Source organism: Phodopus roborovskii, unplaced genomic scaffold (assembly GCF_943737965.1).
Source record: "Phodopus roborovskii unplaced genomic scaffold, PHOROB, whole genome shotgun sequence".
In the NCBI taxonomy this organism is placed as follows: domain Eukaryota; kingdom Metazoa; phylum Chordata; class Mammalia; order Rodentia; family Cricetidae; genus Phodopus; species Phodopus roborovskii.
Window position 1 is genome coordinate 7,633,969 of NW_026126636.1, and position 25,607 is coordinate 7,659,575.

Consider the following 25,607-nt stretch of genomic DNA (forward strand, 5'->3'; position numbering starts at 1 on the left):
ACCGGAGACCCGTGGTTTGTTATGAAACAGGAGTGTGGAGTTTGAATTTCTTCCTGCTTGGCCTTTGTTGACTGTTTGCAGATGGGGAATAGGGCAAGGAGGCAGTGGGGGTCCTGGGGGACAGAGGGAAGGGTTGGTATGGGGAGGAGGACAGAGGACAACTCCACAGAGCTGCAGGCCATCCGTGCTGGGGTTTTACTTGCTAATTGAACCAAGGTGAGGGGCATTGGGCTCCACAGGGAGGCTTGTATCAGGGTAGCCTGAAAGAAGAAACAGGGAGGAATGGGGTGGAGGCTATGACACAGAGAGAGAGCCAGAAGCAAGATACAGCCCTCAAGGTGGACCCTCAGGGACCCACTCCCTTCTAAAAGGTGCAATTTCCTAAGTTTCCATCTCCTCCCAGCAGCCCATCAGATCATGAATTCATCAATGAATTAATTCACAGATGAAGTCAGAGTTCAGTGAACCAGTCGCTTCCCACAAGTCCACCCTTGGCCGCCGGTGACTTGGGGACCAAGCCTTTTTTCCTTACCTTTTAATTAACATATATTAACTGTCCATAAAATGGCTTTATAATATCTGATTTAACAAATTAAAATCACTTTTACTTTATTGTATGTGCATGAGTATTTTGCTTGCATCTCTGGCTGTGTGTCTGGTATTCATGGGAGCCAAAAGAGGACACTGGATTCTTCTAAGACTGGCGTTATAGTTGCGCACCACCATGTGGGAATCAAACCTGGGTCCTCTGGAAGAGCAGCTAGTGCTCCTAAATACCGAACCTCCGCGCCAGCCCTCTCCCAATGGCATTTTCATGAACGTATATAAAGCATTAGGACCATTTCACCCCCATCACCCTCTCTTGCCCCTCCCACTTTTATCCTTCCTCTTTCTAACTAGTCTTAGGGACCAAACTTTTAACCCATAGGCGTTGGGGAGAACATTCTAGATCTAAACCATACCAACTTGCAGTGCAAGTTCTACGTAGGTGTCTCGCTGGGTCTTGTGCTCACAGATAAGCACCAGGGGAACCAAGAGACCGGAAGACCAGAACCGGAAGCAGATGTGGTGAATAGCCTGGTGACCTTTGTGCTGTCGGTGTGGTTGAGGTCACACTTGGTGCCCCGCCCCCAGACCCTCATCATGAGCTTGTTTCTCTCAGTCAGTCTACTGACCTCATCCTTGTGGAAGATGTCACATGTATTTTACAAAGAGTTTCATTGTCGTCACACCTTGAGCTTTACTGTTCACACACGACTAAGTTAATTAGCACCAGAAAAATTTTCACCAAGCTGTGCTGTGCTTAAATAAGGCTGAAATAAACCACTCAGAGGCAGACTCCCAGAGTTTGAGTCATCTGAACTGAACTGCCTTCTTTCCTCCCATGAGTCATTACTCTGTAGGCTGTGGTGGCCGCAGAGACGCCTCCCCTCAGTTCTAAGGTTATATATATTATTTTTCTTTGTCTATGTCCAACACCAAATGTTGCCAGTTGCTGGACATACATTTCTGTAAATTGTCTTAAGTTCTGTTATGGAATACAGTCAAATTGTGTCAAAATATACCTTCTTGTGTTTTTTGAGACAGGGTTTCTCTGTGTAGCAGCCCTGGCTGTCCTGGAACTTTCTTTGTAGACCAGGCTGGCCTCAAACTCACAGAGATTTGCTTGCCTCTGTCTCCCCAGTGTTGGGATCAAAGCTATTCACCAGCACAACTGGCCAAAATGCATTTCTTTTTTTAGTATTCCAAGAGTGTTTTGTGAGCTGGGCATAGTGGCGCACACTTACAATCTTGGTAATTAGGAAATGGAAGCATGGGAATTTCAGGTTTGAGGCCATGCTGGGCTGTGTGAGAAGAGGAAGAGGAAGGGGAGGAAGAAGATGAGGATGAAGAAGAGGATGAGGAGGAGGAGGGAGAGAAAGAGGAAGAAGACGATAAGGACGATAAAGATGCGGAAGAAAAAGAGGATGAGGAGGAGGAAGCAGCTCTGTAAGATTCTGGAACTAGGTCAGGGTTTCTTGTGCCCTAGTTTTATTTCTGTTGCTGTGATAAGATACCCTGACAAAAGCCACTCAAGGAAAAAAGGGTTCACTAATTTATTTATTAAGTCCACAGTCCTAGGTTTCAGTCCATGGCTTCAAGGATGACACAGTGTCAGAAGCTTCTGGTCACATGACATCCACAGTCAAGAGCAGAGGGAAATGAAGGGATGCCTAGTGCTCAGCTAGCTTTCTCCCCTCTTACACGGTTCAGGGCCCACACTAGGGAATGGTGCTCCATCACCGAGCCACGCCCCCAGCCCCTCACTGGGGGATTCTAGGCAGGGGCTCTACCACTGAGCCACACCCCAGCCAGAATGTATATTCCAGAGAGAACTTAGATGAGTCCTCAATTGTTTGAGTGTGAACTCCACTGCTCAATTTGATATAATTTGGATATCAGTAGTGCTACAACTTCAAGGTAATTATTTGCCCACTCTGTGCTTCTCTTTTCTGCCCTGAAAAACTGGTTTGAGAATTATGCAATGTGAAGTGGTGATATGTGATGATTGCCTAAGAGTATAATTTTATCACCTTCAGCTTCAGCAGAATCCAGACATTACACACACTGAGCTCTAAGATCACATTGTGATAGACAGCAGGCTCAAAGGACAATTGCTACTCTCTCAGGGGTCTGGAACACTATAGATTGGAATGCTTGGTTGCAAAGTTCCAGGGCAAGCCATTTATTTGCCTTATAGTTTAAGAGAGCAATACTCCCAGAAGTGGCATGCTGTGCCCATGAGACACGACTCTTAAGGAAGACAATGGGCAGAAGAGGAGGGTTAGGGTCACTCTCCACGTTCTCCAGCTCTGCGGGGAGAGCGCTTCCTCTGGGGTCTACTTGGCAATGCTCTGTTGTCATTCAGGGCTTGTGCTGTAGATCTCCTTCCAACTTCCCACTTATTCCCACTGAAAACATTAATTCCTGGCAGAAGAGTAGGGTGAACTAGCTCATTCTGCACCTGTTCTTGGGGACCAAGGCACTGGTGGATCTCTTCTTACCAATATCTGCTAGGAGCACCAGAGAATTTACAAGTTCCATGTGACGTTCTGATACAGTCAGCTCTATTTCTGGGTATCCACACAGTCAAGGCTTGCTGTTACAATCCTGAAGGGTCTAGTCATGTCTTTGGCTGGTGATAAGGTTCTTTTCCTCTTTGGACTGAAGTTTTCAGTCCAAAGGATGGAAAAGTCTGATTATTTTTGAATCTGGTTATTTCAAAGTAAATATAGGCTGGGGTATGGCTCAAGGCTGGAGCTTTTGCCTAGAATTTACCAGTGAGGGCGTGGCTCAGTGATAGTGCTCCTGCCTAGAATCCCCCAGTTAGGGACTGGGTGTGTGCCTCAGCAGTAGAGTTCCTGTCTAGAATTCCCCACTGAGGGGCTGGGAGTGTGGCTCAGGCTCAGGGATACAGTACTTCCCTAGCATTTCAGGGCCCTCACTGAAGGCAAGGGTGTAATGATTTCACTAGACCGAAGATAAATGAAAAATGGGTGTTTATTGGGGAGCACTTACACAGAAAATTACAAAGAAGCTTGGGAGCAGTTCTCCCCCCTTCCTACCGGATGGGCTGACGCAAGAGAAAGGCCCGTGCAAGTGAGACTGTGCCTTACACTTCCCTTTTCCACTTTTGTCTGCCTGAAGCCATGCCCAAGGGGTGTGGCCACCATTACAGGCAAGGCCTCTACAATTCCCCTTTTGGTCTAAAGAAGAAGGTTTTAAGCCTGATGCCAAAACTATATACGATGATAATAAATGTCAAATATATTTCAGGAAAAGGAAAGGTAAACATATACAAATTAAAAACTACCACCAGCGAGAGCAACATTGAGCAATAGATACATACTACATGTTCTGTATTCATGTCTAGCATCAGGGTAAATGTTGGTTCCCATAAAGATGGCTATACTCCATCTTGGCTCAAGGGCAGAGAGTTAAACAACTGTCCTTAGTATGCCATAAGGCCCAAAGGTCAAAGGCATGGATGTTTGATCTTGGCCTTGGGTGTCTTATTCTAAGTAACAACAGACCTGGTCTGAGGTGTGGTTATTCCTGGCCCTCAAGGCCAGGTAATGAGAAGTTGACTCTAAGGTGTGGTTACTGAATCCTTGGAGAAATGAGGAAGAAAAATCTGCTCTGTATACATGATACCATGTTCCCCCTGTTGGTTAAAGTATATAAGAGTGGTGAAAAATAAACTTGTGGCATTCAGTATGAACTGAATCTACCCTCCTGGCATCTATTCTGTGTCTCCCTCTTTTCCTTTAACTCCTTTAGCTAGCTAGCCTTTCCTTAGTCCACACTCCCTTTTCCAGGTATGAACCATGGGCTGCCTGGCTGTCTCCAATTGCAGCCCCGGAAAAAACAGGCTCCTACAGGTAAAGGCATGAGACAGTACTCTGATAGCAGTCCTAATCTGGAAAGTTGGAAATTTTGTCAATCTAAGATCAGAGAGGATATGGCTATGCCTGTCTTGTCTTCAACTGAAAGACACGCAGAGTGTGGAAATTCACGCCCCCACTCAGGAGAGGCGACACTCCAAATCACTCACAAGAAGCGGTCTCGATGCTAATAGCATGAGGAGTTTTTATTCCAAGTGCAGTGGGGTCCACAGTCATATGCCATGCAGAGGTAGAGGACTGATGACCCCGAGTGCAGAATTGAGACAGCTTTTATAGGATTTACATCAAAGCTAACAAGGCCAGTTTCAAAGCTTGCCTGTTATTTTCACTAGGCCTAAAAGCAAAGTTGTGGGACAGTTCAAAACTTGGATGGTTAATAAGGTTTCCTAGGTTACAGAGATTTTATAGAGTACACAGTTTTTACAAGGCAGAATTGCTTAGCGCACCTGCAAGGTTAGGGGATTTTCTTTCTCTAGGACCAGCGGGCTCAGTGGCCTTGTCCTTAAGATAATGGGGGGCAGGGAGAATGTCCTCTCCAGTCAGGGAGTTATCTACATCTATTGGCAGAAGCACTTGTTCTTTCTAGTTTTCCCTTCTTGCCACAAGTCCCGTCTCTTTAGTTATTAATTTTCTTTGTGGACAGGATGACCCATAACAATTCCCAGACTGTTGTGGATAACAACATTCCTCAGAAACTAGGTGGTTATGAATAATAATAATAATTTCCAGAAACCGGTCATCGTGACCAAGCTATTTCATGTGTTTTTCTTTTTCCTGAGCTTTGCATGTAGCTAGGGCAATTTTTAAATACATGCTGGTGGATATCTTTAAATTTCTAACTTTTAGTCGTCATTAGAGAGTTAGGCTGTATTTTCATTCTTTCACAACCTCATCAAAGACCTGAGAAGGAAAATAACAATACTAGGGTAGGCAGGAAGTACAAGTGTGTGATTTCCAAAAGGAGCAAACAAAGACAAAAACAGCAGGCTACCTGGACAGTCACCCAAGGTCTCACAGCAACGCTGGGGTGACCAGCTTTGGCTAAGGCCTAAAGTATCAGACGGACCATTTCAGAAGCAGGGAATTGAAAAAACTATCTTAGCTTGACTTGGCAAGGTTCAGCAGTCTCCTTTAAGTTTATCTCCTGTAAGCCCAGTAAGGACAGCTTGCCCAAGGTTGAGGTGGGGACAGTTCTTTGCCCAAGAGGCCAGTAGCTGAGGAGAGAATGAACTCCAGATGGAACGTCATTGGTGCTCAACATACTCTTGGGAATAGCTCGGTGCTGTAAGGAGCAATTGTGTCTCATGTCAATGGTGTATTAATATTAAGACATTGAAATGCAATATTCTGCAGGTCTTTGAAGTGTTCATCTATGTCTGACTAACCTCATAGGTATAAGAAACATGGGTAGCTATAATCTGTAAGTCTCAGAAACATAGTTGCTCAATGGCTGAGCATTTCCAAAATAATTTAGCAAGGACTTCAAACAATGTAAGCCCCTCCCCATACGAATCTCAACAACAGAGATAGAACTGAAATGTCTTGACTAGAGGTAGAATTGTAAAGTGCAACAAGATAAAATATATCCTAAGTTGTATCAATATACAAAATATATACATAAAGGTAGTTTTATATTTGTGTGCAAAATATTGTAAACAGAAAGAAGACCCTACTTAGTCAACATACAAGAATTTAACAATGTAAGTTATCTATAGTTAATAGTTGCTAAAATTAGTTCATAAGAAGATATGTTAATCTACCTATATCCACCCTAACCATACCCTTTCCATTGATACCCTTTAAACTTATCTAAAAGAGATAATTGAGTCTGACCATCACCTTCCATACCCGGCCCTACACAACTAAACCAACCCTAAGCAGGTGATAATTATCCCTTTTTTTCAGTAACGAGAGAGAGAGAGACAGAGACAGAGAGAGAGAGAGAGAGAGAGAGAGAGAGAGAGAGAGAGAGAGAGAACCCAAAACCAAAATACCCTTAATGCCAATAGTAGGGAAAGGGGATGTTGTTGTCTTAGAATTACTTCCTGCTGTAATGGGGCAATGGTGATTTCTATGGGACCCTGTAGGGGAAAAAATAGAGCAACAAAAAAGTCTTGAGAGGACTAGCTGTAACATTTGTAGCTAGTCTCTGAGTGTCAGGAGATGCTTGACTGAAGTTCTTATCTGAAGCTCTGGCCATAGTGTTACATGAAGGTGCACCACCTCAGCTAGCTAGTCTGGAGGTGTCTAGAGCAGTATCGTCCCAAACTGGTCCTAGAGTGGTGCTTACTGGATCAAATGGAATCGATAATGTGGGGTTCAATGGTTGCTGTTAGGAAATTTTATTGTTCACTGCGGAAGACTTAAACATTAATATCAACACAGAAAATTTAATTTTTATAAGGAAAGGTAACAATAAGGATAAAAATAAGTATGAGGGAAATTAGGATTTTTAGAGAGATCGAGTTTTGGTAAATAATAGTTCCTACATTTTGTTTTCTTCTGTCTTAAACCAATTGGCTTTTTTTTTTTTTTTTTGATATGAGACAGAAACTCTGAATTTTATTTTAACGGCATGCTTGAGTTTGAAGGAGAGCCAAATCCAACTCCAAAGCCAGCATTGGTTTTACATGATTGGAACTACCAGAGTACAAGGAAGTAAGGAGATAAAGATTTTTATGTATAAAGATCCTACTAAGAATAGATATTGTCACCATGAGTCAGATTCTTCTTTGTTTGATGGTTCTTTCTGGATAGTTATCATTTCTTCTTAGGTATCCACAAGTCCAAAGTCTTTTGGCTTATAGAAGATGGGTGTTTTCTGTTTTCCTGTAATGAAAAGAACAGAACACTCCCTCTACCTTTGGGAAGTCTCCATACAGCTCGTGGGAAGTACCTCGGTTTCTCCCGTCCAAATCAAATCTTGGTCAACTTTGATGGTATCCAAAGCATTTCTTTCCCGGTAGAAACAAACTCCTACCTCAATGTAACACATATGAGGTTAATACATCATTGAAATACACTGACTGATTTAGCTCGGAAGTTTTTTCTATTGTCCAATGTCTTCCCGTGGCTGTTTTTCCTTTCTCATTAGCATTAAGAAAGTTTAATGTTAGTAAGGCATTATGCAATCTGTGTTTGGGGGTCTTGGTTCCCCCTACCTGTTAATAGAGCATTTCCTTTAAAGTGCAATTAGATCTTTCAACAACTGATGTCCTGTAGGATTATGTGATATACCAGTAACATGCTTTATGTTATAATATTTAAAAAATGGTTTCAATTTACTGGAGACAAATGCTGGAGCATTATCAGTTTTTATTTGTGCAGGTATACCCATAATAGCCATTACCTCTAATAGATGTGTGATAACAGAATCAGCCTTTTCAGAGCTCAGACAAGCTGCCCATTGAAATCCTGAAAATGTGTCTATTGTATGTATGGTGCACATATTTTAATTTTCCAAGTTCTGCAAAGTGAAAACACATCCATTTGCCAAATTTCATTTCTATGTATACCTTTAGGGTTACTACCTGCTGGTAAAGGAGTTTGGTTATAGAATAAATAAATGGGACATTTTTTACAGCTTCTCCAGCTTGTTGCCAGGTGATGGAAAAATCCTTTTTTAAACCTTTGCTAATCACACAATGTTTTTTATGCAATTCTGAGGCTTCCAGCACACTTCCCATTAATAAATGATCAATTTCATCATTGCCTTGTGCTAGAGGACCTGGCAGACGTGTATGATGTGTGATATATATATATATATATATATTGTCCTATTCCTGGTTATTTCCTGTAATTGTATAAGCAATGAAGTTAATTCTGTATCATCAGGAATAAACTCAGCAGTTTCAATGTGTAAGACGACTCTCTCTGCATATTGAGAGTTGGTAACTATATTGAGAGGTTCTGTAAAATCCATAAGTACCATGAGGATGGCGTACAATTCTGCCTTTTGTACAGTGTTATAAGGGCTTTGAACTGCTTTACTTATGTTTCCTGATTTATATCCTGCCTTACCTGATTTGTTTGCATCAGTGTAGAATGTAGGGACTCTAGAGAATGGTGTTTTCCTTACAATGCCTGGAATGATCCAGATGATTTTCTTTATGAATTTTATTCTCCCACTTTTGGGATAATTGTTGCTAATCTTTCCCAAAAAGTATTGCAAGCTCTTTGCCAACATTCATTATCTTTCCTTAAGGAGGAAATTTCCTCATTAGTTATATACTTTCTGCTTGGTCCCTTCCTGTCAGTTGGCAAAGTCTTAATTTTCCTTTTAAAATCAAATCAGAAATATTTTCTATATATGTTTTAATTTTTTAATTCTGTTTATGTTGTAGAAATATCCATTTCAATATGTTATCTTCCCTCTGCATCAAAATCCCTGAAGGGTAGTCCTTAGATGGTAATATAACCAGAATACAATCTAGCTTTGGGTCCACATGGTCCACATGTGCCTCTAGTATTCTTTTTTCTACCCATTCTAGTTCTTTTTCAGCTTCAGCTGACAATATTCGTGGACTGTTTAAGTTCTTGTCACCTTTTAGAGTCTTTTTCAAGATTTTTAGATCATGTCCTTCTACTCTGTAGCTGGGAAATCTCTCCTAGTAATTTTTGAAGATCATTAGGAGTCCTGATCTGTACTTTTTGTGGTCTAATTTTCTGTAGGCCTATTTTATATTCTAAATAATTGATAGAATCTCCTCTTTGTATTTTTTGGGGGCAATTTGTAATCCTCAGTGAGGTAAAACTTCCTTTACTTCTTCAAACACTTTTTCTAACATCTCTGCCTTACAATCAGCCAACAATATATCATCCACATAGTGGTAAATTATAGATTGTGGGAACTGTTTATGAATTATTTCTGACAGCTTTTGCACAAAATATTGGCACAGGGTGGGGCTATTTAGCATTCCCTGTGGCAAGACCTTCCATTGATATCTCTTGACCAGCTGAGAATTATTGTTAAGTAGGCACCATGAAGGCAAAATTTTCTTTATCTCTTTCTTGTAAAGCTGAAGGCAAGGGTGTAAAGATTTCACTAGACCCAAGATAAATAATAAATGGGCGTTTATTGGTGAACACTTCCTTATCTCTTTCTTGTAAAGGAATAGTGAATAAACAATCTTTTAAATCAATAACTATAATAGGCCATTCTTTAGGTATCAGGGAAGGCAAAGGCATTCCAGGCTGTAGAGAGCCCACTGACTGAATTACTTTATTGGTGGCTCTCAGGTCTGTAAGCATTCTCCATTTTCCAGATTTCTTTTTAATAACAAATACAGGAGAATTCCAAGGGTTGGTAGATTCTTCAATATGTCCAGCATTTAGATGTTCCTGAACCTGCATTTCTAGAGCCTCTAGCTTCTCAGGGGTCATAGGCCATTGTCCCACCCAGACAGGTTTAGTCACTTTAAGGGTAGGGCTTTTGGTTCCTCTGTTAGTTTGGCACTTGTATGGTGGGAGATGTCATTCTGTATATGTTTCTCATACTGGTTAATGAATAAAGCACTGTTGGCCAGTAGGAAAGGAAGATAGGAGGGACTAGGAGGCAAGGAGGAAATAGGAAGTAGTAAAGGAGTCAGGATGGAGAGCCTGGAGAGAACAGAACTGCCATTCCTCCGCTCTCGGTAAGACCACGTGGAAATACATAGAAATGGGTTAATATTTAAGACAGAGCTAGCCGATAAGAAAGTAGTAACTGGCCAACAGTATTATATCAAATACAGAGTCTCAGTGTGTTAATTGAGACCAGCGACGGCGGGAGGAAAAACCATACTCCTTACACTTATATTCTGTTTTTTCACAACCTGAATAGTTGGTGTCTGTTTTATATAGTGCCTTACAATATTTTTTTCATAAACACGAGTTTGCTTATGGTTCATATCTGATACTGGAGGAATGTTAATCTGTGTATCCCATTGCTGCAATAGATCACAACCCCACAGATTTATTGCTCTATCAGTTACATCCTCTTTGTCCTTCTGGCCGTATCCATTCAATCCATGTTGTGCTTTGTTTTACATGAGATAGGGTTCCAATCCCTAAGAATTGAACGTTTACCTCCTGAAGAGGCCAACTTGGATACCAGGAATTTTTTTTTTGTTGCAGCAAATTTTTATTTTATTTACTTTTTTTTTTTAATTTTACAAATCGATCCCAGTTCCCTCTCCCTCTCATCCTCCCATGTCCTCCACAGACTCCCCCAATCTCATCCCCCATCCACTCCCCAGGGAGGGTGAGGCCTTCCATGAGGGATCATAAAAGTCTGTCAAATCACTTGGGGGTAGGGATTAGGCCCTTACCCGTGTCTCTAGGCTAAGGGAGCATCCCTCCATAGGGGATGGATACCAAGATTCTTGAGTTATAATGGTAATGTCTGCCCCTGTGTCAAGGAGCCCCACAAGCATAATATTATTTATTTGTACTCTTAATTTTTGTCTTTGATCATTTACAGAAGTCTGCCAAAATATATGCTTTTTATTTCCTCCATGAATGCTTAATACATTCTCCAAAGCTAATCTACCATCCAGAGTGGTATGCTCTTTTACAGTAGGCACTGGATTTTCTAATTGTTCTGGGGAGGATTGTCCTCCACAGTGACTGGGAATGACTGGACCACTTTTGACATGGGAGCTTTTGAGAGGCTCCCTAAGGAGTTTCCCAGTGGTAAAGGGTTTCCTTGCTTGTCCCTGGCCAATCTATATTTATTGGTCCAGTGTCAGCCTTTGCCTCATCTTCTACACAATCCAGAAGGTTGGGGCCTTCTGTTTGAGTTATTCCTAGAAGAAGCATTATTTCTAGGAATGCCTTGTCCACAGTTTCTTCTCAGATGTCCTATTCTACCACAATTAAAACATTTGGAATTTTAGTCTCTTTTCGTACCTTTGGAGATTGCTTCTCCCACCCAAGCCTCAGTGTCAGAACCAAAAGACTCAATATAGGCTGTGTGTCCATTCATCCGATGGTGCTGATCTGATCTTTAAGGGCCCAAGCACCTTTTTCCATTCTAAACTGGCATTCTCATAAGCTAGACTTTCAATGGGCATTCGTCTAGCACTGGTTCGTCTACCCCTATTTGTATTACTTTAGTCAATCTTTGCAAAAATTCATTGTAATGTTCCTTGTAATACTTTAGTATATGACTCAATTCTCTTCCCTGGTTCTTGTATCTTATTTGAAGTCATTACTATAGCTGCACAGTTCATAGCAAGGTAAGACCACTGATGTCTTTTTTTACCCTCTGTAGCCTGCAGAGCACCTTCTAGTACTTTGAAAGCCAGCAAGGAGTAAGCTTTCAGGTTCAGGTCAATACTAGCTACACGTTGGCTATTATAAACATATACCAATTTCAAGTCTTATTGCCAAATGCAGTAACATGACATGATAACTACTTCTTTCCGTACCATAAACAACTTGGGTTTTGAAGCCTTAATCTCAAGACACAGAAGAAGAAGGAGAAGAAGGAGGAGAGGAGGAAGAGAAGAAGGAGGAGGAGAAGAAAAAGGAGAAGAAGAGGAGGAGGCTGAAGACTTGCAGTTGTGGGAAAAGAGAGAGAAGTGGAAGGCCATGGTGGTAAGTATGGTAAAAGGCATGGCCTGAGTGACTTGAGTGAAAGGAACGGTCTTCATGAAACTATGTGCAGTTATTCACGCCAGCTCACGGGATATAAAGCTGAGGAGAAATCGGCAGCTGCTGGGAAAGGGAGAGCTGTTCCCTTTAAAGTCAACCATGCTCCAGAGAATACCCACTCATCCAAGAGTGTATGGGAAGCCACCAAGTGCGCTTGGATGGCTCAGGCATTAGGAACACTTGTTGTCCTTTAAGAGGATCTGGGTTCCACACTCAGCATCCACGTGGCTGCTCAAGACTGACTACAATTCCTCTCCCAGGGGATCCAATTCCTTTTTCTGATGTCAGTGGCAACCAGGAATGTGCATGGTGTGCATACATTCTTGCAGGCAAAATACTCATGCATATAAAATAATTGGATAAAAGTGCTAAAAGAGTACATGGAGCTGAACGGGTAGGAGAACTGGGGTGGGTCTGGAGGAATTTGGGAGGAAAGAATAAATAAGACAAACATATGAACTTCTCAAAGAACCAGCACGAAGATGTACAGACCGAATAACATGAAGACAGATACAGACGGACACTAAGCAGTAAATGATACCAATAATGAGGTCAGAAGAGCAAAACAGAGAAGCAGGGACGTGGACAGAGGCCACTGTGGGTAGACAGCTACTGACACGCACAGGAGAGTCAGACAGGGGAGAGTGAGAAGGCTGAGTGGAGACACCACGAGACGCTGTAGACAGGGAGTCAGAGCTCTCCTCTGTGTCCTACTCTTCTCTATCCTCCTTTCCTCCACTCAAGCCTCCTCTCTGTCTCAGACTCTCAGTGCTCATCTCTTCCCTTTCCAACACTCTGCATTTCTGATTCTGTTTACTCTGCTGGAGCTCATGGGTGGTATCCCCATGGCTGTGCATCCTATGTGTCAAGCTTGGTGCCCAGGGCTGAGTGGAAGTTGCATTCAAGACCCAACAGGTGGTCTCACCCTGCCCAAGTTCAGCATCTGAACAGCAGGAACTGTCCAGGGTCCTATGGCTGAGCTTGGAGATGTAACATGCCCACAACTGGGGACAGCCCTGGGGATGAGTCCTCTACCTCCTTCATTTCTCCAGAGTTGCAGTTGATGTCCATGCATGATTATGCCCACGATAGAGACTAACCAATCAGTCTGTTACTGCTGTCCAATAAGAGCTGTGCAAACATTTCTCCAAAGTCCATTTGAGAATGACAGAACTTTACAATGATGGTATCTTCATCCCAGAAGACCTTTGGCTTCTTTAGGATTGGAGTTCAGTTCTGTATTTAAGACTCTCTCTCCACTGGGTTTAGTAAATGATTCTGTCATGAATAAATAAACACTGAAAGATCCAAGGGTTGGTTATCATTGCAACACAGCTGTGAACCTTGGCAGATGGGGCCTTTCGTGACTGCCTTTTGGCAAATTCACAATCCCTTCCAAAGCATCCTAGGCCAAAAGGACTGAACAGCAGTGGGATTTGGCCTGAGGTGTCATTGCCAACCCTTCCTTAGTGTGTCCTCTTGATCCAGGGTCAGAGAAAAGAAAGGACTTGAGAAAGGGTCCTGCAAGCCTGGAGTTCTGGTCTACCTGCTGTGAGCTGCACTCTCTTTTCTTTCTAATGTGTTTGTGCTCTGGCAGGCAGCCTGCACTGTCACACAAATATGCTGCCAGAAGCAGTGACTCAGCTGAGCTCCATCCTTGAGCAGTCTCCTCCTGCATCCTCCTGGGATGTCAACCTACTGTACGTATTTTAGTAGACCTGTGTAACATTTTGATTTTGTAGAAAGCTCAACAGACTGCCACCTGCCACCTCAGCAGATGGAAAACAGAGCTAAGATGCAAATGGAAGAGAAATATAAATGGGACATTGCTCTTGGTGTCATGGAAATAAGAAGGTCTGGGAGCTGGAGGGATGACTCAGCAGTTAATAGCACTTGCTGCTTTTGCAGAGGACCAGGATTAGTTCCCAGTACTCCAGGAGGGAACACAAACACCTATAAGTCTAGTTCCAAGTGACTCTCTTCTGGTCCCCCAGGCACTGCATGTCCATGGTGCACAGCTGGAGAAGTGCGCATGTGCCCGTGCGCACAACATGTAAATAAATAAATTTGAATTAAGACACTTGAGAGGATAATGTGGTAATCTATGTGGCAACAAATAAAATAACATAAAACAATAAACAAGGTTTTAGAAATGTATAAAAAAGCCCCAAAGTGATTCAGAAAGAAATAAAATATCTGTATAGACTTATATATAAAAAAAAGTAAAACAATAATAGCAAACAAGCCCACTTAAAAAACATATCTAAGACGTGGTGGTTCCAAAACTGAGTGCAATCAAGCGTTCTGAGAATCTTGAACACCAGCTTCTTTTAATTTTTCCAATTAGTTCAAAAGAGATTGTTTTCTAATTCCCTTCTAAATTTTACTATCCTGATAGCAAAGTCAGATTAAGCCTATACATACAATTGCTAAAGAAAGTGCACTAAAATACACTCAGTAAAATACTAGGTGTTAAATTTCACGTCATATAGAAGGGATTATACAGTTCTATGGCATTGTACAGATTATGACAGCATTCATTTCTCCTGGGAACGCCGGGTTGTTTAATGTGAGAACAGTAGGTGAGTGACAGAGGAAATATCAGAAGAAAAACCTCCCATGCTTCTCCGAGCTAGGGAAGATAAAGATTGTGACAAAATCTAAAATTGTAATGGGGCTAGGGAGATGGCTCAGTAATTTGATTCACACCACCTACATGAAGGTTCACAATTTGTAATTCCACTTCCAGGTCATCCGATACCCTCTTGTGGCCTCTGTGGGCACCAGGCGTGCATGTGGTGCACAGACAGACATGAAGACAAAACACCCATACACACAGAATAAGTAAATAAGAAATGTTAAAAATCAGTCTATTGCATTTATGTTATGTAACATGTTGGTGCAGAATTTATCATCGTGTTTTCTTACAAAACTTACTTCAAATTTATTTACTTACTCTTTATTTTTGTATTTATTTTCCTTCGTATGTTACCTGCCATCCACAGTCTCCCCTCTGCACTGTCCTGTAAGTCCCTTCCCTACCTCTCTTCCCCAGATCTACTACTCCTCTCTTTCCCTTCAGAAAAGAGTAGGCCTCACGGGGACATCAACTGAACAAGTCATAACAAGTTAAAATAATAAGATGAGGCATTGCCATCATATCCAATAGGAGACAACCCAGTAGGAGGAAAGGGGTCCCAAAAGTAGGCAAAAGAGTCAGAGACAGCTTCCTGCTCCCACTGTTCGGAGTCCCAAAGGACACTGAGCTACACAACCATAATGTATATTCAGAGGACTGAGGTCAGACCCACATAGGCTCCCTGATTGTTGCTCCAGTGTCTGTGAGCCCCTAGGAGACCTCCTTAGCTGATTCTGTCATCTGTGTTCTTGTGCTGTCCTTGACCCCTCTGGCTCTTACAATCCTTTCTCCCCCTTTTCCTGGGGGTTCCCCAAGCTCTGCCCAATGTTTGGCGGTGGGTCTCTGCATCTGCTTCTATCAATTGTTGGATGGAGCCAATCTGATGTCGATTATGCTAAGGTCTAGGAGTATATCAGAGTATCATTAGGAAGAATTTCATTGACTTTTTTTTTTTTTTTTGCCGGTTATGTTTGGGTCTATCCTATGTCTCTGGGCTGTCCAGCCTTTAGTTCCTGGCCATCTAGGCAGTGTCAGGTGTGGGCTCCTCTGGTAGCATGGGGCTCAAGTTGGACCAGTTGTTGGTTGGCCATTCCCACAAGTTCCGCATCACCTTTACCCCAGCTAAAATTTTTTAGTGGTTAATAGTGCTTACTTATACTTTAATTTACCTGCATGCATGTGCCCATTTATCTGTCTGTGCTCCTCATGCATGCAGTGCCTGAGGAGGCCAGCAGACGGGTTGGTTCACTTGGAATTAGAGTTACAGGTGGTTGTGAGCTGCCACATAGGTGCTGGGAGCCAACCCTGGTCCTCTGTAAGAGCAGCAGGTGCTCTTAACTGCTGAGTCATCCTCCAACACCCGCTTCTTATTTCTGTGACATCAAGAACAATGTCCCATGTATTGTTCTGATCCAGTCCTTGACATCAAAGCTCTGAGGTGATGCAGATTCTGTTGATCTTTCCGTACAATCAAGACCCTACACAATTTGACATTGTAATGGTGTTAATGTCATTCTCACTGTTTATTTAATGAGCCAGGTACTCATGCCTGGGATCACGGCATCAGGAAACTGATACAGAAGTGTTTGAGTTCAGGAGTTTGAGAGCAGCCTGAACAAAAAAGTGACACAGTAATTAAAAACAAAAACAAAACGCAGAAACTGGAACTTGCGATTTTTGGAGCCTGTTCTGGAACTAGCTCATGTAGACCAGGCTAGTCTCGAACTCACGGGGATCCACCCGCCTCTGCCTCCCAAGTGCTGGGATTAAAGGCGTATGCCACCACCACAACTACTTGCTTTGTTTTTAGTCCAGGTTTTTTTTTTTTTTTTAATGTATGTTTTTCTCCGTGCAAAGAAACAGGTGACATGCATCTCAGGTTTACTCATCACGCTCCCCCTCTCCTCATGTTACGTTTCCTTGTGGTTTCATCTACCATGCACCAAGGTTTGAGACTCTGTTATGTCACGTTTCAAGATTTACCCACTTCACAATGGATGCATACAGGAAAAGATTCATGGCATACCATGAAGACACTGAATTTTCATTTCTCCACCACAGAGGATATTTTAATTAGGGTTCCCCCCACATATTGACCACTTTTTCAGTTTCTCTGGTTATTAATGTCCTGATTCACTCATTATGGCAAGAAATGATCTTTGTATAGTTTCAACACTTTCAAATGTATTGCATCTTATTCCGTGAACTTGCTTGAAGTCAAAAGTAGAGTTTGTTCCCCATGCAGCTGAGAAGGTGGATTCTGGCCAAGGTCACTTTCAATGTGTGTGCTCTTGCAGCAGATCCCAGGAGGATGCAGGAGGAGACTGCTCAAGGATGGAGCTCAGCTGAGTCACTGCTTCTGGCAGCATATTTGTGTGACAATGCAGGCTGCCTGCCAGAGCACAAACACATTAGAAAGAAAAGAGAGTGCAGCTCACAGCAGGTAGACCAGAACTCCAGGCTTGCAGGACCCTTTCTCAAGTCCTTTCTTTTCTCTGACCCTGGATCAAGAGGACACACTAAGGAAGGGTTGGCAATGACACCTCAGGCCAAATCCCACTGCTGTTCAGTCCTTTTGGCCTAGGATGCTTTGGAAGGGATTGTGAATTTGCCAAAAGGCAGTCACGAAAGGCCCCATCTGCCAAGGTTCACAGCTGTGTTGCAATTTACCAGCACAGGAATCTCCCTCAATTTGTTTATTCATCACAGAGTCCTTTAGAAAATCCAACAGAGCGGGTGCCATACAGTCCCACGTAAACACGCAGAGCTGAATTCCAGTCCTAAAGACCCAAAGAAGCCAATGGTCCACTGGGTTGGAGTTCTCATTGTTGTAAAGCTTCACAAAAGATGATGATGATGATAGCTTTTGAGAAGTAAGGGTTTGCTCAGCTCTTACTGGACAACTTTGAAAAGGGCGATCAGTGAGTCTCCATTCTGGACATCATCTTCAACTCTGGAGAAATGAAGGAGGTAGAGGACTCATCCCCAGGGCTGTCCCCAGTTGTGGGCATGTTACATCTCCAAGCTCAGCCATAGGACCCTGGACAGTTCCTGCTGTTCAGATGCTGAACTTGGGCAGGGTGAGACCACCTGTTGGGTCTTGAATGCAACTTCCACTCAGCCCTGGGCACCAAGCTTGACACATAGGATGCACAGCCATGGGGATACCACCCATGAGCTCCAGCAGAGTAAACAGAATCAGAAATGCAGAGTGTTGGAAAGGGAAGAGATGAGCACTGAGAGTCTGAGACAGAGAGGAGGCTTGAGTGGAGGAAAGGAGGATAGAGAAGAGTAGGACACAGAGGAGAGCTCTGACTCCCTGTCTACAGCGTCTCGTGGTGTCTCCACTCAGCCTTCTCACTCTCCCCTGTCTGACTCTCCTGTGCGTGTCAGTAGCTGTCTACCCACAGTGGCCTCTGTCCACGTCCCTGCTTCTCTGTTTTGCTCTTCTGACCTCATTATTGGTATCATTTACTGCTTAGTGTCCGTCTGTATCTGTCTTCATGTTATTCGGTCTGTACATCTTCGTGCTGGTTCTTTGAGAAGTTCATATGTTTGTCTTATTTATTCTTTCCTCCCAAATTCCTCCAGACCCACCCCAGTTCTCCTACCCGTTCAGCTCCATGTACTCTTTTAGCACTTTTATCCAATTATTTTATATGCATGAGTATTTTGCCTGCAAGAATGTATGCACACCATGCACATTCCTGGTTGCCACTGACATCAGAAAAAGGAATTGGATCCCCTGGGAGAGGAATTGTAGTCAGTCTTGAGCAGCCACGTGGATGCTGAGTGTGGAACCCAGATCCTCTTAAAGGACAACAAGTGTTCCTAATGCCTGAGCCATCCAAGCGCACTTGGTGGCTTCCCATACACTCTTGGATGAGTGGGTATTCTCTGGAGCATGGTTGACTTTAAAGGGAACAGCTCTCCCTTTCCCAGCAGCTGCCGATTTCTCCTCAGCTTTATATCCCGTGAGCTGGCGTGAATAACTGCACATAGTTTCATGAAGACCGTTCCTTTCACTCAAGTCACTCAGGCCATGCCTTTTACCATACTTACCACCATGGCCTTCCACTTCTCTCTCTTTTCCCACAACTGCAAGTCTTCTCCCTTCCTCTCCCATTCCCCTCTGCATCTCTGTGGTGTCCAGTTGTCCTGTCCATCTTCCTGTCTATCCACTGGGAAGGACAGCTTCCTGCCCTCGCTTCAGAGAGGTGGCCTCGGCTGCATGAGGAAAGGCGAGGAGTGAGTCTGCCTTGAAAATCTCCCTGTCTCCTTCCTCACCTTCCAGAAGGAGACACTTTGCGATAGTTAGATTAGAGGAGGTGAAAGCCAGGGCACACCATGAGGAAAATCCCTTCCACCCTCACATTAATAAACTCCACTAGTCACAAAAATAAAACAGCTGTCTACTGAGCACATCTGTTGCTGGTGACCTGCATGGCCCTACTAGTCCGTGATCCATCGAAATAGCCTGGAAGAAGATGTTGTCACTGACCCGTAAGTCTCAACCAATAAGGTCACCTTTTCAGGGGCACATAGCAACATCTGGACAAGATTAAGATCCTAACCCTAGCCTCAATCATGGTTTTTACCACCCATCCAATAACAACCATCCGGCCACATGGGACCCTGGGGCCAGCAAAGGGAAGGGATTTCCTGAGTTCACAAGTATGGTTGGTAAAGATGCCCCATTTATTTAGGGCTGACATTCCATATTCTGTTCCAGTACCTGGACCAATTAAGTGTCTCTACACTGATTTGTTTTTTTCTCTTTCTTTCTTCCTTCCTTCCTTCCTTCCTTCCTTCCTTTCTTTCTTTCTTTCTTTCTTTCTTTCTTTCTTTCTTTCTTTCTTTTTTTTGTCTCATGTATACAGAGGCTTGTTTGAAAGTCTGCAAGTAGCCAGGACTTTACATAGAAGGCAATTGGTCAAATGACCATTGTGTGAGCAATTTTAAAACCTAATTCAACCAAAAACTAATTAGGAAACTTTGGGGGCAGTTTTGGTGGTTGTTGGTTGGTATCACTGCTCTGTAAGACCAGGTCAGTCCCTCTGCCAACTGGTACATTCCTTGCTACAATTCTGTGTAGGGGAGTTGTTACTCTGGCCAGCTCTCCTCCCCTCCACTTGTGGGCCTTGGAAAGTCTTGGTTATATGGTTACACTGTGTCAATCATGGCCTGACTTTGCAGCTTCTTTGAGAACTTGTGGACGACAGTGCAGGGCCAAAGTAAAGATGAACACTTGGACCCTGGTGCTGACTGCAGGGTCCTATTGAACATTCTGCATTTGTCACTTGCCAGGAACTCTACACCTGCAGGTCTGGATCCTCTATTAACTCTACAAATGGTGACCCTGTATCTCCCCTCCTAATACGGAGAATCTTATGTGCCTTCCCACCCAAGTGTCCTATCCTACAGCAACATGCCCTGTTCAATCAATCTCAAGCCCTTGGCTTCTTTCCTAAAATCCTAAATTCATGTCTGTGAATTCTTTTCTCCATTTGAGACCCTCTACCCTCTATTTAGATGCTTCTCATGTGGATGTAATTATCTCGTCAATTCCGGACATTTCCTAATCCACACTCTCATTCCATTACACAATCCTGGCATGCTTTCTTCTGTCCTGGATCCACTACCTGAAAACCAGCCCAGAGATTAGCCTTCCTCCTTCCTTGCAGTTGGTGTTATAAGCAAGGCAGTTGCATGTCAGGGCAACAGGAGGAAAAAAATGAGATAATTATTAAGCAGGAGCCAAAGCCAGCTCCTCTAGCCTAGAGTATAAAGACACTGTCCTCCATCATCATCTACCTGTCCCTCCCACTCCACACCTCAGGGATGCTCCTGGTGGCTATGCTGACCTGTCTCAGCATCATGGTCATAATGTCTGTGTGGAGGCAGAGGAGACTGTTGGGGAAGATGTCTCCAGGACACACCCCATTGCTCTTCATTGGGAACTTTCTAGAACTGGACACAGAGAGGTTTTATGACTCCCTTTCAAAGGTAGAACTGGGCAGGGAGATGAGTGAGCTTGAGTGTGGTGTATCCCTGGAGTGTCTGGGAGTCCAAGACTGACTAGATCAGAATGTGGACATAGGATTGGGGACCTAGGGGTATGCATCCAAGTCCCTTACATTAGGACATTGGCAGTCCAAAGAGTGGCCTCTCTCACTCCTGGCATCATCCCACAGATCAGGGCATGGTATGGTCCTGTGTTCACCATCCACCTGGGGCCTCGTCCTGCTGTGGTGCTGTGGGGTTACGATGCAGTGAAAGAGGCTCTGATTGACCAAGCTGAGGAGTTCAGTGACTGAGGACAGCAAGCTTTCTTGGACTGGTTCTTCAAAGGCTATGGTGAGTATTTCTCTGTGTAGTCCTGGCTGTCCTGGAACTCACTCTGTAGGCCAGGCTGGCCTTGATCTCAGAGATCTGCCTGCCTCTGCCTTCCACTTGCTGGGACTAAAAGCATGGGACACTAATCTCTGGCTTTTTTTTAAAAAAAGAGTTTGCTATATTTAATCTCTCTCTCTCTCTCTCTCTCTCTCTCTCTCGTGTGTGTGTGTGTGTGTGTGTGTGTGTGTGTGTGTGTGTGTGCCTATGAAGCCCAGAAGAGGGCACCAGATCACACAGAGCCAGTGTGCACCCACAGGCCATTGGGGAACTAGGAACTGAACTCTGTCTTTAGACACAGCAGTGTATACTCCCGATCAAGGAGCCATCCCTTAAGCCCAGACTGTGCCGGCTCTTTTCTTCTTTTTATTTATTCTGTCATATAGCACACACCAGCCGAACCCTCCCTTCCTCCCTCCCTCCTGTCCCCCCTCCCCCAAATCCATTGCTCCCGTTTCTGTTCGGAAAAGAACAGGCCTCCCAGGGATATCAACTGAACTCTCGGTGCCTGTTGGGACCCCGTTTCCTAACCTACTGTTTCAGCTCCGTCCGAGCATCTTCTCATTAATCATCCTTAGCAATGTGCTTTCCTGTGACTCCTCCCCGTGTCTTCTTCCTCCGTGAAAATCTTACGCAGTGTCTGCCTGTTTCAGGAACACATGGAATTCTCTCCAGATTCTGCCTATCGTTTTCTTTATCAAGTGGCCATCAGATTCCCTGGAACTGCAGTACAGACTGCTCCGAACTAACACACGGAATCTGGGAACAAACTCCGATCATCTAGCAATACAGCTAGTGCCCTTTTAACTGCGGAGCCACCTCTCCAATGCCTCTTCCTTTTTGTTATTGTTTCCTCAATATTTCATGCCTCTGACACTCGCTCTGAAATTGGGTCTTTCTCAAGCTTCCCTGGCTTTCTTCTTTCTTTTACCCACCTCTCCCATTCCAACCCCACACCCTCCAGGACCTGCTCAGAGGTGCTGTATTGCCCAAATGTGCCCCTCTAACCTCTTCCTGTGCTTGGGTTTGGGTCCCCAGGTGTGGTGTTCAGCTCCGGGGAATGAGCCAAGCAACTCAGGCGCTTCTCCATCGCCACACTGAGGGACTTCGGCCTTGGTAAACGCCGCATTGAGGAGCGCATCACCGAGGAGGCTTTCTCATACAGGCCTTCCGGGACACACAAGGTGAGCTGGGGGGGGGGTCATGGTGCACACGGGCCAGGTAAAGGAAGCAGCAGATTCTGAAGAGTGACGTGCTGGGACAGACGATGGGGACTTGGGAAAGGTACCCAGTTTCTAGTGCTCATACCACTATCAACTGAGACAGGCTTCCCTGAACTTCTTCCTTTCAACCCTGGCCCGCCTCCCAGGTGCCAGCATAGACCCTACCTTCTACATGAGCCGAACAGTCTCCAATGTCATCAGTTCCATTGTGTTTGGGGACCGCTTTGAGTACGACGACAAAGAATTCTTGTCACTGTTGGGCATGATGTTGCGAAGTTTCTGGTTCACATCGACTTCAGCTGGACAGGTAAGCAGTTCAAGCCTCAGCTGGACCCCATACCAAATATTCCCTCTGAACCCTGACATGGCCACCAGTGCCTCAATGGAACATCTTTCTCTGGACATGACCTTCTCAAATATGCTCCCATCGTGAACAACTAACTAGTGAGATCAAACCCTAAGAAAGGTACCAATACAGAATCCCCATGGCAACTGATTATCTCAACAGATGCCAACCAAGTTGGAGTGTGCAACTAGATACAGCCCTTCCATCCAGGCTTCTTCTGGAGCAAGTGCCCCCTCCCCAGTCACCTTAATCTCTGACATTTGCTATTACAGAGCCCTTCTGGAAGACTCCACATTCAGAGAAGTGGGTGCCTCAGGCCCCTAATACATACATTATTATCAGACGCTATGAAATCCAACACACCACAACTCTATGTCCCCCATACATATGTCCTGAACTGGTCCATTGAAATACCCAGACAGGGGGCTGGAGAGATTGTTCAGGGTTTACGGGAATGTGCTGCTCTTGCTGAGAACCCACGTTTAATTTCCAGCACCCACTTTAAGTGGCTCACAACAGCCTGTGACTGCAGCTCCAAGGGGATCTGACACTTTAGGCACTGCAATCATCTACACACACCCACACAGACACACAGACAATAATTAATATAAGTATCACAAATGCATCTGGGCATATCCATAGAAGTGTTACCTTGTCAGTCCACGTAGAGGGACAAAAACCCAAACAGGTACCTTAACTGAAACTCCCAACATGTAAGGGCCTGGATTGATTATCCACACACACCTACAGATGTGTTTTCTAGCCAGGGCCATTCAGCGAACGTCGAGGAAGTGCTCAAGGCAGTGCACCTGAAAACCCAAACACGTGCACCCACATTTTCTTCAGAGTAGCAATGGCAAACAACCCCACTTACTGTCCAAACACATGCACAGCAATCCACAACCCAAATGCAAAGTTATCTGGAAAGCTGTGTCAGCCTGGCCTTCCTGAGAGCCAGCAACCCACCCAACAATGGTACACCAAGATGTCTTCCTGTCTAACCTCATTTGAATATGGACACAGGTTTCTGCCTTTAACAGTCCTTACCCTAATACCTGATGCTGTAGATATGCTCCACTCCATCTTTACCCCAAATGCACGGATAAACCCACATGGAAACATAATTGTGTTCCCTTCAAGCACCAGTTAAATACCTGGAAACCAGGGGAAGGTTTTGAAGCCTTCTCTGCTCCCAGTCGGGTCCTGTGGCTCTTGGGTCCTGTTGTTGACAACGGTCTTCCCATCATTTCCTCTCTCCCATCACAGCTCTTTGAGACGTTCTATTCAGCGATGAAGCACCTGCCAGGATGCCACCACCAGGCTTATAAAGAGTTGCAGGGACTGGAGGACTGCATAGCCAGGAAGGTGGAACAGAACCAGCGCACCCTGGATCCCAATTCTCCCTGGGACTTCATCGACTCCTTTCTAATCCGCATGCAGGAGGTGCTCCCAGTAGCTTTGGTGGATGGTTCAAAGCCTGGGGTTGGGTGGGACAGGGTGTGTGTGTGTGGGGGGGGAGTCACACACCTTAGCGCCCAGCATAGTAATCCTCATCTTCTCCTCGCAATTAGTGCCACTCATCCGTCTACTGAGCCTTTATGCAAGAGGACACGTGTGTGCAAAGGAGCACACCAGGAGCTGCCATAGAACCACCCGGTGCTAGGCACTGGTTGTCAGTATTGGACAGTATTCACTTAATTAGAACCAACACTGGCTTGGAACGCATTCCACTCTGATCCTAGGTCTAGAATTGGGAAAATGCAACCCAGAGAGGTTAGGTCTCTCTGGTTCCAAGGCAGGGTCTTTCAACCAACCAGAATTCTCTCTAATCTCCCTTACCCTGGCCCTCAGAGTCACCCATGTGGATACGTGACCTTGTTTTAAAATTTGACCACAGGGAGGCCTTGTGCTCACAGGCATGTCCACTTTTCATCTTTGAGAAATAAGAGAAGGATTTTTGTAATCTGTATTGCACAGGCATGAGGACCCAGGGAAAGACCCAGGAAGAAGTTCTTGGGAAGATCCAGCATCTGGGGAGAGCTGGTTGGTCAGGGTCTCTCTTCCCATGTTAAATCTGCACCTAAGATAAGTGAATCAAAGGGAGAGTTCTGAGGAGTGATAATGAACTTACCACAAATGCACCTCTCCCTGTAGGAGAAGAAGAACCCCCAGACTGTTTCACACGAGGAACCTTCTCATGACCACAATGAACCTTTTCTTCGCAGGTACAGAGACCGTCAGCACGACCATGCGTTACGGCTTTCTGCTGCTAATGAAAAACCCTGACCTTGCAGGTAAGGTTGCAGGGCACATGGAAGCCACATCCTCCCCTCCCTAACTTGCTAGAAGTGGCTACCCTAAGCCCAGCTCTCCCAGGTCACTGCCATGCAGAGACAGGAGCAAGACTGATGTGATAGATATCCACTTGCGAGTGCCGGGCAGCATCTGACCTGCATCTCCAGGTTCTTAGTATGATAAATGGCAAAGCCTTGACGGAGCTTTGCATATCAGGGGGAAAACTAAAGGAATAGCTACACTGCAGAGGAGCAATGGGCTGGACAGGATTTGCTGAGGAGGAGTCTTGGTTATTGCCCGGGGTTTCCTTTTCTGGGTTGAGGAAGAAGAGTTAGTTGGTAGAGGTAGGGTATAGTTGGGTGGTTTTGTGCTTTGATTAACAGGCTTGAGTTATGCAAACCTTTATTAATTAGGCATGTCATTTCCCACAGTGTATGTAGCCTTAATTATGGATGATGGTAAATGGGTTGTTTTCTCTAAAAGTTCACTCAAAGATACAATTTGCTTTATTCAGCACGTGCCTAGAACCTATTCAGGCTGATTGACCCATTGGCTCTAGTTCATGTTCACGAATGTTGCTATTGTGATGCTCTAGGTCTTTGGGATGCGTGTAACTGGTTGCCTTGTTTAGA

General features: G+C 44.4%; 1 protein-coding gene across 1 annotated transcript in view; it reads left to right on the top strand.

Moving 5' to 3' along the window:
- The first annotated feature begins 724 nt into the window (after nucleotides 1-724).
- LOC127238925 (cytochrome P450 2A8-like) overlaps nucleotides 725-25,607 on the top strand; it is a 36,130-nt gene continuing 11,247 nt past the window's right edge. The window contains 10 exon segments of the mRNA XM_051207700.1: nucleotides 725-820; nucleotides 973-1,098; nucleotides 20,500-20,724; nucleotides 20,913-21,075; nucleotides 22,150-22,263; nucleotides 22,266-22,295; nucleotides 22,481-22,641; nucleotides 23,947-24,123; nucleotides 24,835-24,854; nucleotides 24,856-24,982. Coding sequence (XP_051063657.1) covers nucleotides 725-820; nucleotides 973-1,098; nucleotides 20,500-20,724; nucleotides 20,913-21,075; nucleotides 22,150-22,263; nucleotides 22,266-22,295; nucleotides 22,481-22,641; nucleotides 23,947-24,123; nucleotides 24,835-24,854; nucleotides 24,856-24,982 — 1,239 coding nt within the window.